A 12,487-nucleotide genomic window follows, 5' to 3' on the forward strand; every position below is an offset into this window, starting at 1 on the left:
AAGTTGTGATTTTTTTTTTCTTTTTAAAAAATAAGTGACAATGTGCTGCTATTGAAATGCAGTAAAGAGAACCTGGTGGTAACAAATAATTTATGATATACAAGTATTGCTGTCTGTTTTTGCACTTAGTAGCTTTGGAGAACACTGGTGCATTAATAGCTAAAGTAAATTATTTTGCATTGTATGGCATATTAATGCTCACAAAGCTGTTCAATAGAAAATAGAACTAACAAATGTGTTACCTTCAACTTCAGCCTCCTGAAGAAGAATCTCTTGGAAGATTAGAGCCAGTAGGAAATGCACCCTTGTTGGCATTAGTCCACAAAATGAACAACTGTCTCAGTCAGATGGAGCAGTTTCCTGTCAAAGTGCATGATTTCCCAAGTGGAAATGGAACAGGGAGCAGGTAAGGATTAATGCTCAGGTAACCCCTTTTTGCTGGAAGTTGCTGGTTTCTAGCACTTGTCTCAGTGCTGGTAAAGTTTCAAGAGGTAATAGAAAACTTTGGCCTCCCTCAAAGAAAAAGGGAGCAATTATGCAGCTGGCGTTTGTCTTCAACTAATAGTTGTAAATATAACCATAGTGAGTGAGCATTGAACCTGGAATCTCAAGAAGACTATTTTAAAATATAAATTATAGGTGGAGGTGCATAAAAGTTACATGCAAACTTTTAAACTGAAACTCTTGAAACTTGCTTTGTTTCCTGCATAAAAAACTTAGCATGTTAATGGATTAATTCTCTTAAACCTAAACTGAAGATTGTGTGCCTCAGTTTAGTCAGAGGAAAATGGACTTACTGCTACATGAGAAATCAATATTTTTCTTTGAGTGCTGGTCCCAGCGAGTATTCCGCTGTGGGTACACGTGCTTTGAAACTGGGGAGTTCTGAAAGCAGTGTCCAGTGGTCTGCACGTTTGCCCTGTCTTGTCTTGTGTACTCAACCAAGGAGATAAAGGGTGGGGCAGGATGGACCCACTGTCTCTCCAGTTCCTTCTCACAGCTGCATGTCTGGGGCAGACCCTCTAGTGTCCAAGCTTCAGCTTTATCTCTAAAAAGATACTTTGATATTTGTAAATAATTTGTATATTCTAGAGTTTTAAAGGTTTTTTGTTTGTTTGTTTTTAGTGTTTTGAGTGAGGTGAGTCCTTTTCCCTGATCCAGTGAGCACGTCTCTCCCTCCCTCCCTCCATACCCTGTTTGGGTACTGAACTATGCCCACAAGTCCGGGCTTCAAAAGTTGTGCTTCCTGCCTGTTCTTCTCAATCAGCATTTACCACCAATGCTTCTTGTACTGCTTTGGGGAAGCCCACGTCACATAAAGGCTTAGTATTTGCCATTTGTTCCCCATCTGTGCCCAGGAAGGGCAGGAGCTTTGCCTTAGGAAGCACATAACGTAAAAGGCTGTGAGGCCACATGCTGGGGGATCCGTCCCCATACATCAGTCTGACTCAGCAAGGTGTGCGTCTCCTGCCACAATGTCCAGATCAGGAGTGAAGGAAGCTACCCACGTAGATCCCTCAGCAGGGTCTTGTCAGGAGAGCAGGGAGTGTTCTCATAACATAAGTCTGTCTTCCTCCAAATCCACTTTGAAAAACTCTGATCTAGCCCTGCAAAAACCAAGCACTAGCTCAGCCCAAGAGAATTGAGTATGTTGTAAGTCTTGGAGACATGATAAGAGAGCCCACAACTCTAGGGCTCCGTCAGCAGTAGTTCACAATCTGGCAGTACCGATGCCTCCAGCACTTCCCTAGCACAAACCCCAGGATGCACTGGCACTGACAGACCGATAGCCAAGAGCATAGATCACCCATGGTTCCACCTTTGTCTTCAGTGGTTGTGACACAGACTCTCTCTCTATTCTGGCTCCAGCAGTTTGGGCAGCCAGTACTGCTCTCACTCTGGGGAAAAGCCAAGACCTACAGTCCTCCTGCAGACATCTTAGGTCTTCCAGACCTGGAGTCTCCCACCCCTTTGGGTCCTTCCCTTTTGAGAGAGGTTTGACACCACCAGGGGAGCCAGCCTTTGGAAGTAGTATGTCTCTCATTTTATCTTTGGGCTATGATTTCCCTCCAGTGGTACCGTTGTTGAAACTGGAATCTGTTTTCTCCTCCTTGGGAGATTCTGAACCACCTGATGAACCATTATGCTTTTTCTCCTTCAAGACCCACCTTCCCAGTCTGAAGACCATGGTCAGCAATTTCCACCTCATCTGCCTTGGAACCGTTGGTCTCCCATGCCTTGGGAACCACCACAACCCCCATTCAATTCACTCAATTGGCCATACTCAGGGCCATGGGACCAATACCATCCTACAGAGCGTACCTGGTCTTCTAGGGAGTCGCCCCTCCCCTTGGTTTTGAGGGGACAAATGGAGCTGCTTCTGGATCCTTCAAAGGAGGAGAAGCAGTAAGTGGTAGTTTCACCGGATCCGAAAAGATTGCTGTTTTCATTGTCGGATGAAGTGATGATTTGATGTCTCCATCTTCTCTTTCTCTCCTGCCTCCCAGTGACTGTAAACTGTGCCAGAACTTTCTTGCAGAATAGCAGGGCAGCTGTGTATTCCTCTTGAGGTTTAGGATCCTCAACACAAGCTCCGGGTTATCCTTCAGTCCTCTGGCTCCAGTAGAATAGCACTCCCAGTTAACAAAGTCATCCTGAACCCAGTTAGGGTGGTCTGGCATACCCCAGCTACTTACTCCCCTACTACTAAGAGGGCAGAGAAACAGTAATATGTCCCAACCAAGAGAGTGAAATGTGTGTTTTCAACCTACTCCTAATTCTTTAGTAGTGCAAGCTGCAACCGAGATCTAGGCAGCAACACCCCTGTTGTTCCCCTGCTGATAAGGAGGGCAAGCGTCTCAACTTATTGGGAAGGAAGGTCTTCTAGCCTGTAGATCAGGATAACAAATTAGCAAGCAGGACTGGCTAAGTGAGACTTCCTGAACTACTTGAAAGTTGCTGACTTTATGTATAGTATCTCACAGCAGGACAGAGCTCATTTCTAGGCTCTCATAGAGGAAGACAAAATGGTTGCCAGGATTGCTCTCCAATCAGCAGTAGATGCGGCTGATGAATCTTCCAGGGCAATGGCTACTGCCACTGTCATGCATAGGGAGTCATGGCTCCATGTTTTGGGATTTCCCAGGGAGGGTCCAGAACATTGTTGAGAACCTGTTTAATCGGAAGACAGATAAGTCCTTACACACTTTAAAGGACTCCAAGCGCACCCTCTGCTCTCAGGAGGTATATACACCTGCCACAAAGAGAACATTCCACTGGCAACAATACAAGCTAGACTGATGGCTGAGCAGTTCTTCCACCAGAGACCTTATGAACTATGCCATAAGAGGCAGAGAGCTCAAAAGACCTGCTTTCCCACGTCTTTCTCAGTGGGTGCCTCATGCCAATCCCAACCCTCAGCTAAACATTATTGTTTGACTGACTATAGCTCAGGAGCTGCAAACAGTTGAATGCAACACCTCCCAACTCCCACATGCCTTTTTGGGGGTTGTCTAGCACACTCTCTATACCTGGAGTGCAACAAATTGGTGCTCAGCTTCATCTATTCCAGCTATCCAATAGTTTGTGCCCCAACCCCTCCAGAACCCTCTTTCCCACCCCTCTCAGGGGCCATTCTCATGAGAACATTCTCGGATAAGAAGTGGAAACGCTTACAATGAGGAGTGATAGAATGGATTCCTCTTTAGTAACAAAGGAGTAGTTTTTACTCAACATATTTCCTAGTTCCCAGAAAGAGAGGCAATTGGAGACCATTATTCTTGACCATTTTAAGTGCTTTATTGGCAAACTCAAGTTTCACAGGGTCATGTTAGCATCTATAAGTCTATCCCCATAAAAAGACATGGCTTACAGCTATCAGCATGAGTGACTCCTATTTTCACAAGAACATCTATCCCGCTCACTGACACTTTCATAGATTGATAGTTGGCTGTGAGCACTTTTAGTACAGAATATGCCGTTTCCTCATTGCTACCACTCCCAGGTTGGTGAGTTTCCCCATATGTTCTCTGTCATAGAAGCCTATATTCGATACCATAGTTTCAGTCTTCCCTTACCTCAGCAATTAGTTTCTTGTTGACAGGTTATACCAAGAGGCCCAGGCATCTACTTTGACAATGCTACAACTCCTCTCCTCCCTGAGCGTTAGCATGAACACCAAAAATTACCACCTTCCCCCTGCACACGCTTTGGACTTGATTGGGATGCCCTTAATTTCGATCACTGGAAGGACTTACTTGCAGAGAAACAGGATTCAGGCTATGAACATCACCATAGATCAGCTCATAATCAACCCCAGAGTGCCTATCAAAACCTCTCTTTCCTAGGCCATATGGCCTTATGCACTTACATCACCTTTAGCAGGACTGACTTTGTTGCCTATAAGCATGGCTTGAAATTGTGTACCTGTCAAACTGACAGTCCATTAGCACCTTAGTTTGCTGTTCCTATCCAAGCGGTATAGTCCCTGTCATGGTGGAAGAATCCCCATCAGTTTTGCGTCTGTTTTTCCTTCCTCATCTCTGCACCAGACAGCATGATCATTACAGGCCCATCCCTGTTGGGTTGGGGAGCTCACATGGACAACAGTACAGCGTAAGGTACCTGAACATCTTGAGAATTCAGGATACATATCAATGTTCTACAGCTACAAGCAGTTTGAAGGGCTTGCAAATCTTTCTTCTGTTTAAGGTCACGATGCCCTCATGTCAGATAACTTCACAAGTCTCTTACATTAACAAACATGGAGGCGTGAGCTCTACACCCCTGTACGCAGAAGCGATCAGTCTGTGAACTGGTATATTGGCAACTGGATTACTCTGTCAGCAGTTTACCTCCCAGGAAACCAGAATGTGCTAGAAAACTTGCAGTCAATCACGCGTGGAAGCTTCACGACCACATTTTTGATCCCTGGGAAGCCCCCCGGCCCCTCCCGCCCCCCATGGACCCGTTTGTCTATCCAACATATACTGTTCCACGGGAGCCCTAGGTCGACATTCGGAGGGTGACAATCTTACACCTTCCATGGTCAGATCATCTGAACTTTGCCTTGCCTCCGCTACACCACCTACCTAGAGTTTTGGTCAGACAGATCATGAGTTACTTTCATTGCCCCAAACTGGCCTACACAGTTTTTTGGTTCCCTAATATCCTATGCATGTCTGCTCAGGCACCAATCATTATTTCTACATTTCCTGGTCTCCTGACTTGGGAACAGCAACATCAGGCACCCTATGCCTCTGTCTAGCAGGTTCTGGAAAGGCTTAATCAGTACTTTCTGCCTATAATAGCATACTGCTCAATGGAACTTGAACCTTGTTCTCTCAGTACTCACCAAACCTCCTTTTGAATCATTAGCTTCTTGCTCCATGTCTATCTTCTCCTCCATGAGGGTTGCATTCCTGGTAGCAATCACCTCAGCCAGGAGGGCTGGTGAGTTTGGGGCATTGATCATGGATTGTCATTATGCTTTGCTTCATTACATTCAAACCCTAAATTCACCCCCTGCCCCCCGAGTAGACTTTCACCTGACTCAGTCTATCCACTTACCTGTGTTCTTTCCAAAACCTCATGCAGCCTCCGAAGAAAGGAGGCTCCATTCCCTTGATGTTAGACAAGCCTTTACCTGCAGAAAATAAAAACAATCAGGAAATCCCATAAACTATTTGCTGCCTCAGCAGAAATGGTCCAGGGTCAGGTTATAGTCTCGAAATGAATCTCAGGCTATATTTTGCTCTATCAGCTGTCTAATCATCCCCTTCCTTATGGAGTAAGTGTTTTTCACAAGAGCGCAAGCAACATCTATGGCATCGCTTCAAGAGGTGCCTCTATTTGATATTTGAGACTGCTACATTTGCAAGATAGGCACAGGATTCCTCTGCCAGTTCATCTTTTGGAACAGCAGTCCTTTGTTTGGCTCTGACACCTAAGACCTCACACCCTTCTCTCTGTTTGAGTACTGCTTGTCAGCCACCACAGTGGAATACACATAGGAGCCAGCACTTGAAAAAGAGAAAGTTAGTTACCTTATATTAACTGGACGGTCTCTGAGACATGCTCCCTATCTATATTCTACTACCAGCCATCCTTTTCCCCTATGCTTTGGATCTCCTCTGATTCTCGACAGAGAAGGAACTGGCGAAGTGGTCAATCCACCCCTCCCTTTTTCTCCTCAGTCAAAAGCATGAGGTGAGCCAGGGCGCAAGTGTGGACCAATGGACATTGCTTTCAAAGTTCTCCAGTTCAGGGCACACAGGAGCACATGTATACCCACAGTGGAATGCACATGGGAGGCTCATTGAGATATGTGACCCCTGTTACTATAAGCTAAGTAACTTTCTCATTTCACTTTGGAAGAGTTTATCTTGTGATGTTTGTATTACAATGCTAATGTTTGTATTGCATAATATAAAAGAAGACTTAATTTTCTTGCGTAATTATGCAGTTGAGTGACAGTTGCTCACAAACCATTTTAAAAACACATGTATGGAAAAGTTGGTATTGTACGTACCAGGTCTGTCTTCTAAACTTGGTTTGAGGCAGATTATTAATATACTGTAAAATTTATGTACAAGTCAGAGTCTAAGCAACAAGTTTTTATAACGATTAAGGTTTTTGACTATATTCAATTCACTTCTGTACTTGAATATAGCTCCTAATGCAAGATGATCAAGCATTCATTGGCTGTCCTAGATCTAATTTGCCATAATCTAGCATAAGAACCTTAAAGGTAATTTGGTCGGAGTAATTAGCAAATAATCTGGGAAGTTTAGTATCTTCAATAATGAGAATTACACATCTTTTTATTAATTACGTCCTAATCAATGCTTTTTATTTACTATTAATGACTTCCGTTCCTGTTGTCATACAGCATGTGTTTAAATGTGTGTCAGTGATATGGTTTATATTGCTAAAGACTGTGTCGTAGGTGTGCAAAGATGGAAAGATTTTGGGGGAGACTTTTTACTGGGGTGGGTGTGGAACTCTGAAAGTCTCTCGCCTGTTTTTGGTCCAGGCTTAGTGTTAGGAACTCCTTAGATTTGTTGTAATATGCTACTTTTGCTAAAGGACAAGATTAACTGCTAATGGGAATTACACTTTTCAAATGGATGGTATCTTCTTTGCTGTGGATATCTTTCTTGGGAGTAGGAGGAAATATGTGGAGTTTAATTAAATTTTAAAGCAAAATCTGAGATACCAAGATACTTTCTCTTTGGGGCAGAGACCATCATCTTTTGTTCTGTTCATACAGTGCCTAGCACGGTGGAGTCCTGGTCGAAGATTAGGGCTCCTAAGACCGGTTTACTTTCAAATCAAAGTATTTAATTAGATTTGTGTGGAATATTCAACATGCTGCATACCTTTTTAACCAAGGCATACTGTGATAAATTTAATCTGCAGTTTCCTATGAATTTTGGAGTAAATTTTGCATTGTAAATGGTGCATGTTTTAATTTTCTCATTAAATTTCTCAGTTCATGCAATTTGACTAATCAGTGGAACAAATACAAATTTTATCAATTTCTGATTCAAATATTTGTTGGACCTTTTTAGAAAGGTAAGTCTAGCAGAGAATTGTCATTGGTAGATTACTAAGTACCTGGTAGACCAGACCTGTACTAAAGGGTTTAAAACTTCTGGTAGCCTCCATTCCTCCACTAGTACTTGGAGGTCAGGAGCAGCACTAGAAGGCTTAGTGTTTCAAGCTGCATCATCTGGAAAGAAGTGAACTGCAAATTAGATAAATGGAGAGTATATGGTACGGCAATGAGCAGAGAAACAGAAGATGGAGCATACATAAGAACTAAATAAAACAGATACTGAAAAAAACAGATGCAAACCAGAGTGTTTAAAAAAAAAACCAAAAAACCAGCAAGTTAAAGGCAAAACTCAATAAGGATAAAGTGAATTGATAAGGGAAATGTGCAGTACAAAACAAAAAACAGCAAAAAAGGATGGAAAATACTTCCATATTTAAATGAGACTCAAAACTGAATAAGATGAAGCCACTTCTGACTAAACGTTCGGCATTTACGTTTGAAGATTGTGCCAAAAGCCTCATTCGATTTGGGCATCCAAATGGCCTTATCCTTTCCTTTTAGCATATGCAGCCCCCTCTGAAAATCAAGTCATTTTATATGGGTTCCTAGTTTGACTTCTGGTGCTTGGCTTTAAGCATCAGAGTTTTAAAATATTAGCCTCAGCCTTGATAGCTTAAAATTTCTTAGTCTGTTTTCCAGAATGAGTCAATTTGAGTATGAACATTTGAAAGTTTCTATTATTTGTAACTGAATCTTGTGTGTATGTAATGCATTGATTATAGAAATGAACAAAGAAAATAGAATAACTGTAGCAACTTTTTTCACAAATTATCTTGAGTTTTTCTCTCAACAGAGGATCCCAAGCTTTAAAATTTTTCAACACACATCAATTAAAATGCCAGCTGCAAAGACATCCAGATTGTGCTAACGTGAAACAGTGGAAGGGTGGACCTGTGAAGATAGATCCCCTGGCTTTGGTGCAAGCCATTGAAAGATACCTTGTAGTTAGAGGTATTTATATCTTGATGTCTTGTACAGTGCCGTACAACCTGCTGGTGCTTAATATATTTAGAAATAACCAAAACAAATAAGATGTCATGTTAAAGTCTGCATAAATCTCTTATCAGAGCGCTATAAAAGTAAATGTCGGGGCAGTATTAAAGACAGAAGATAAATTTGTTCAGCTGTCTGGTTAGGCTTACTCACTTTGTAGCTGTCTAGGTTTTCTCTCCCTAGAAGCAAGATTTTGTTTTATCAGTACCAAATCTTGCATTGCATGTAGTGTATGGTGCTACAGCCTCTCAATCATCCCACAGGCTGATGCTGTCCTCCTATATATACGTTGTAGACCTTCCAGTGTTGGTGCTAAGACTGAACATGAGACTTACGTCTCCTAAACGTTAATTCTGTTTTAATGTGTAGTTGATATTTGCAAACTGATGAATCTCTGGAAACACAATGATATGGGATTAATATTTACGTGTGTTACGAATAATCAGTTAAATTTCCTTATTCTGAAGTGCAAATAAGGACATGCAATTTGTCTTGGTAGGATATGGAAGAGTCAGAGAAGATGATGAGGACAGTGATGATGATGGATCAGATGAAGAAATAGATGAATCTTTGGTAAGTTGCTATTCTCTGTATAGAGTTGTATGGTGAGACTAAGGAACCTGCTTCTTAACCTGTATTTACTTTGCTTTTATTGAGGCTGCTCAGTTCTTAAATTCAGGGAATGTGAGGCACAGACTGCAGTTTTACATTGGAGATCACTTGCTGCCATATAATATGACTGTGTATCAAGCAGTTAGACAGTTCAGTTTACAAGCTGAAGAGGAGAGGGAATCCACAGATGATGAAAGCAACCCTTTGGGAAGAGCTGGAATTTGGACTAAGACACACACCATATGGTAAGCTGGGCAGAGAGCAGGGAAGAATCTCTCTCTCCAAATTTGTGTGTTTATGCTTTTTAAAGGGGCGTGTATATATTAGGCCCCAATACTGTTGTAGCATCTCTGTTGTAGGTAGCCTATAAGTCTGCTTTTTGATCACTGAGCACCTTGATGGAAAAATACTTACTTTGTAGGATCTACATACCAAATACTGATTAGCAACAGTTAACATTCTTGGGACTATGTCAATCCCAGCTGATGGGGATGAATTGTTTGGAAATACAAAAATAAAAGGGGGCTTCTCAAATGAAAGAAGCTAAATTAGGGGAAATATTATTTTATCAACCTTGAATAATTACAAACAATAGAGGAAAAATAGCCTGCTTCTCAAGGAACATTTTTGTGAGGCTTGCAAGTATTAATCGGTTTGGTAAAGCATAACAAAAAATGCCAGACAGGTGTGTTTTCTTTTAGTTTTTGTTTTGATTAAGGGATCTTCTGGTTATCCAGCCACATTGGGTATCAGTTGCATTGTCTCACTTAGGGCTGTAAGTTCCTCGAGGCAAAGGGCAGTCTTCTCTGTATGATTGGTACTGCATGTAGCACACTGATATTCAACAGTGTCTTTATAACTGTTTGTTTGCACCTGTAGTGCATCGCAAAGTATGAAAGTGATCCAGAACAAAGAACATGTTTTAGACTGAGCGCACTTCCTCTCTTTGCCCCTCTCATACAATACATGAAGTTGGCCATTTGTTTACTACTTCCTTTCCCCTTCGCCCACCCCAATATGTTCCATTTTCCCTTATCTTCCAACATTTGCACTTGGTGGCTCCACTAAATGTCTTGTTTGTTACTGCTTAAACTTTGCCGTTGAAATGAATTTCTGGTAACCTGAGTGAATCTATTGTTAAACGGTTGTTTTATTTTCAGATCTGTTGTATTCCAGAACCATATTAATAAATGCTTCACAATTTTTAGGTACAAACCAGTGCGAGAGGATGAAGATGGTAACAAGGACTCTGTTGGTGGTAAAAGAGGAAGGGCACAAACTGCTCCCACAAAAACTTCCCCTAGAAATTCAAAAAAGCATGATGAGTTGTGGCATGGTACGTGTTTGTCATGGGGGGGATATGTAGGATTATGTGTGACAAAGAAAAAATATTTTCTGTTTTTGTATACCTTTAATAAAGAATCTCTATATATACTTCCTGAATTACAATTCAGTTTATAGTCAGGTTTTGTTTTGAGTAACTGATATTAAAAAACGAATAGAGTGCATATCCAAGAAGCTAAAGTTCAAACTGATAGAAGCGTAACTCATTAATCAACTAATTTGTTAGACAATAGAAATGATCTAGTTTTTTCTCTCCCTAGATGGTGTGTGCCCTTCAGTGTCAAATCCTTTAGAAGTTTACCTTGTATTTACACCGCCTGAAAATATAACATTTGAAGACCCCTCATTAGATGTTATCCTCCTTTTGAGAGTTTTACATGCTATCAGTCGATATTGGTATTACCTGTATGAAGTGAGTAATACATTTAATCACTTGGAAGGCTTTCTGTAAATCTGTAGACAACTGTCATTGCTAAAGGTATTGAGACAATACACAAATAAACTTTTTCAAAATGGTAAAAACATTACTCTACTGTAACTAGGTAAAAATCAGAGTGTTGAATGTTAGAGAATCCTTTTAATGTAAGGTGTGGAGTACAAAAACTCTTACAAGACTACAAAAATACAGCTGCAAATTTAGGATAGTAGAACTAAATATATTGCTATTTCCTTATTTAAGGAACATGTCTAAAATTTTTAATGCCCACCTCTAATTTAAATAGAATTTGAAAACTTACTTGTTATCTGTACATCAGATAGGTGCTGAGACAAAAACAGTGTTTGAGAACATCCCTAATAATCCCTTTATCCATGAAGTGATGGAATATCACAGGTGTGATGCCCTCCACCCCCTGAATTTACCCTCTGTTGCTTTTGGTGATGGCTTTTGACTACTAGAGGGTTTTGTGATATCCAGTCAAACTCGGTGGTGTTCTCGTCTAAAAAGTCTTCAAATCTCCTCCTTTTCCCTCCAAACCAAAAGAGCAATACTTCTGAAAAGGGATGAAGGAAGTGAACAATGGAGGTTCTTTGGACCTCAGGTTGATCAGTCTTGGTAAGAACAGACACAGTAAAAGATCTCAAAGCACCCCCCCCCAAAAAAAAAAAAAAGAAAAAAAGCAATGAGTAATTAAAAAGAAATTGTAAAAAAAAGAGTTGGTATCTTTTTGAATTCCAGTGCTTTTCTAAAATAGAGCACACTCTCTCTTGATCTCACAGAATGCAGTTTGCAAGGAGATTATTCCCACCACGGAATTTATCAACAGTAAACTGACAGCAAAAGCTAACAGGCAGCTTCAGGATCCTTTGGTAATCATGACAGGAAACATACCAACTTGGCTGACAGAGCTTGGAAAAACATGGTATGAAATGGCTGGCTTTCTACAACCCTTAAAACTTGACTTTGGTTTAATAAATCACTTTGTACTTTTACAGTTCAGTTATTCCCTCTTATACAGCATACATTGCTGTGTATCTCTAAAGAGTGAGAATGGTATTTATAGAAGTACAGGAGACTTCTCGGGTAACATGGTGATATATGGTTGATTCCCAGCATGTAGTATTGAATGTCTTAAATCATATTTATTTAAACAAACTTGGATTGATTCCAATTGTCAGTGATAGTTGTGTGCACATTTTTAGGTTACTATTCCTAGGCTAGTGTTCTTGAGAACTTCAGCCATGTGATGACAAGTGTAAGGCAAAAGAGCCCATATTTGGCTCCTATTTGATATTTAATGCATTATTTGGGACATATTTCTGTATTCTTTCCCTGCTCTAGGCTCAGTCAAACCATTAGGATAGCTCCTTTTATTTTCATGGCATTTTCACTTTTATTCCACAGTACCTTTAAGCTCTGAGGAGCACCAGGAAGTTAAACTCTGCATGTCAGTCAAATGCCCTAAACTGATTTTAAAATAT

The 12,487-nt window shown here is 40.9% G+C and overlaps 1 protein-coding gene across 6 annotated transcripts in view; it reads left to right on the forward strand.

Annotated features, from left to right (window-relative positions):
- Positions 1-12,487, forward strand: part of TRIP12 (thyroid hormone receptor interactor 12) — a 151,896-nt gene that overhangs the window by 108,795 nt on the left and 30,614 nt on the right. For 3 of the 6 annotated variants that reach the window (XM_084639182.1, XM_084639181.1, XM_084639184.1), the window contains 7 exons: positions 255-406; positions 8,397-8,569; positions 9,111-9,184; positions 9,269-9,468; positions 10,432-10,559; positions 10,828-10,979; positions 11,786-11,928. In XM_084639182.1, the coding sequence (XP_084495308.1) occupies positions 255-406; positions 8,397-8,569; positions 9,111-9,184; positions 9,269-9,468; positions 10,432-10,559; positions 10,828-10,979; positions 11,786-11,928 (1,022 nt within the window). Of the gene's footprint in view, positions 1-254; positions 407-6,194; positions 8,352-8,396; positions 8,570-9,110; positions 9,185-9,268; positions 9,469-10,431; positions 10,560-10,827; positions 10,980-11,785; positions 11,929-12,487 lie in introns of those variants that run through there. The other 3 variants (XM_084639183.1, XM_084639185.1, XM_084639186.1) reach the window with 2 other exon arrangements.

This window comes from Lepidochelys olivacea (genome assembly GCF_965140295.1).
Source record: "Lepidochelys olivacea isolate rLepOli2 genome assembly, chromosome: 9".
NCBI lineage: Eukaryota > Metazoa > Chordata > Testudines > Cheloniidae > Lepidochelys > Lepidochelys olivacea.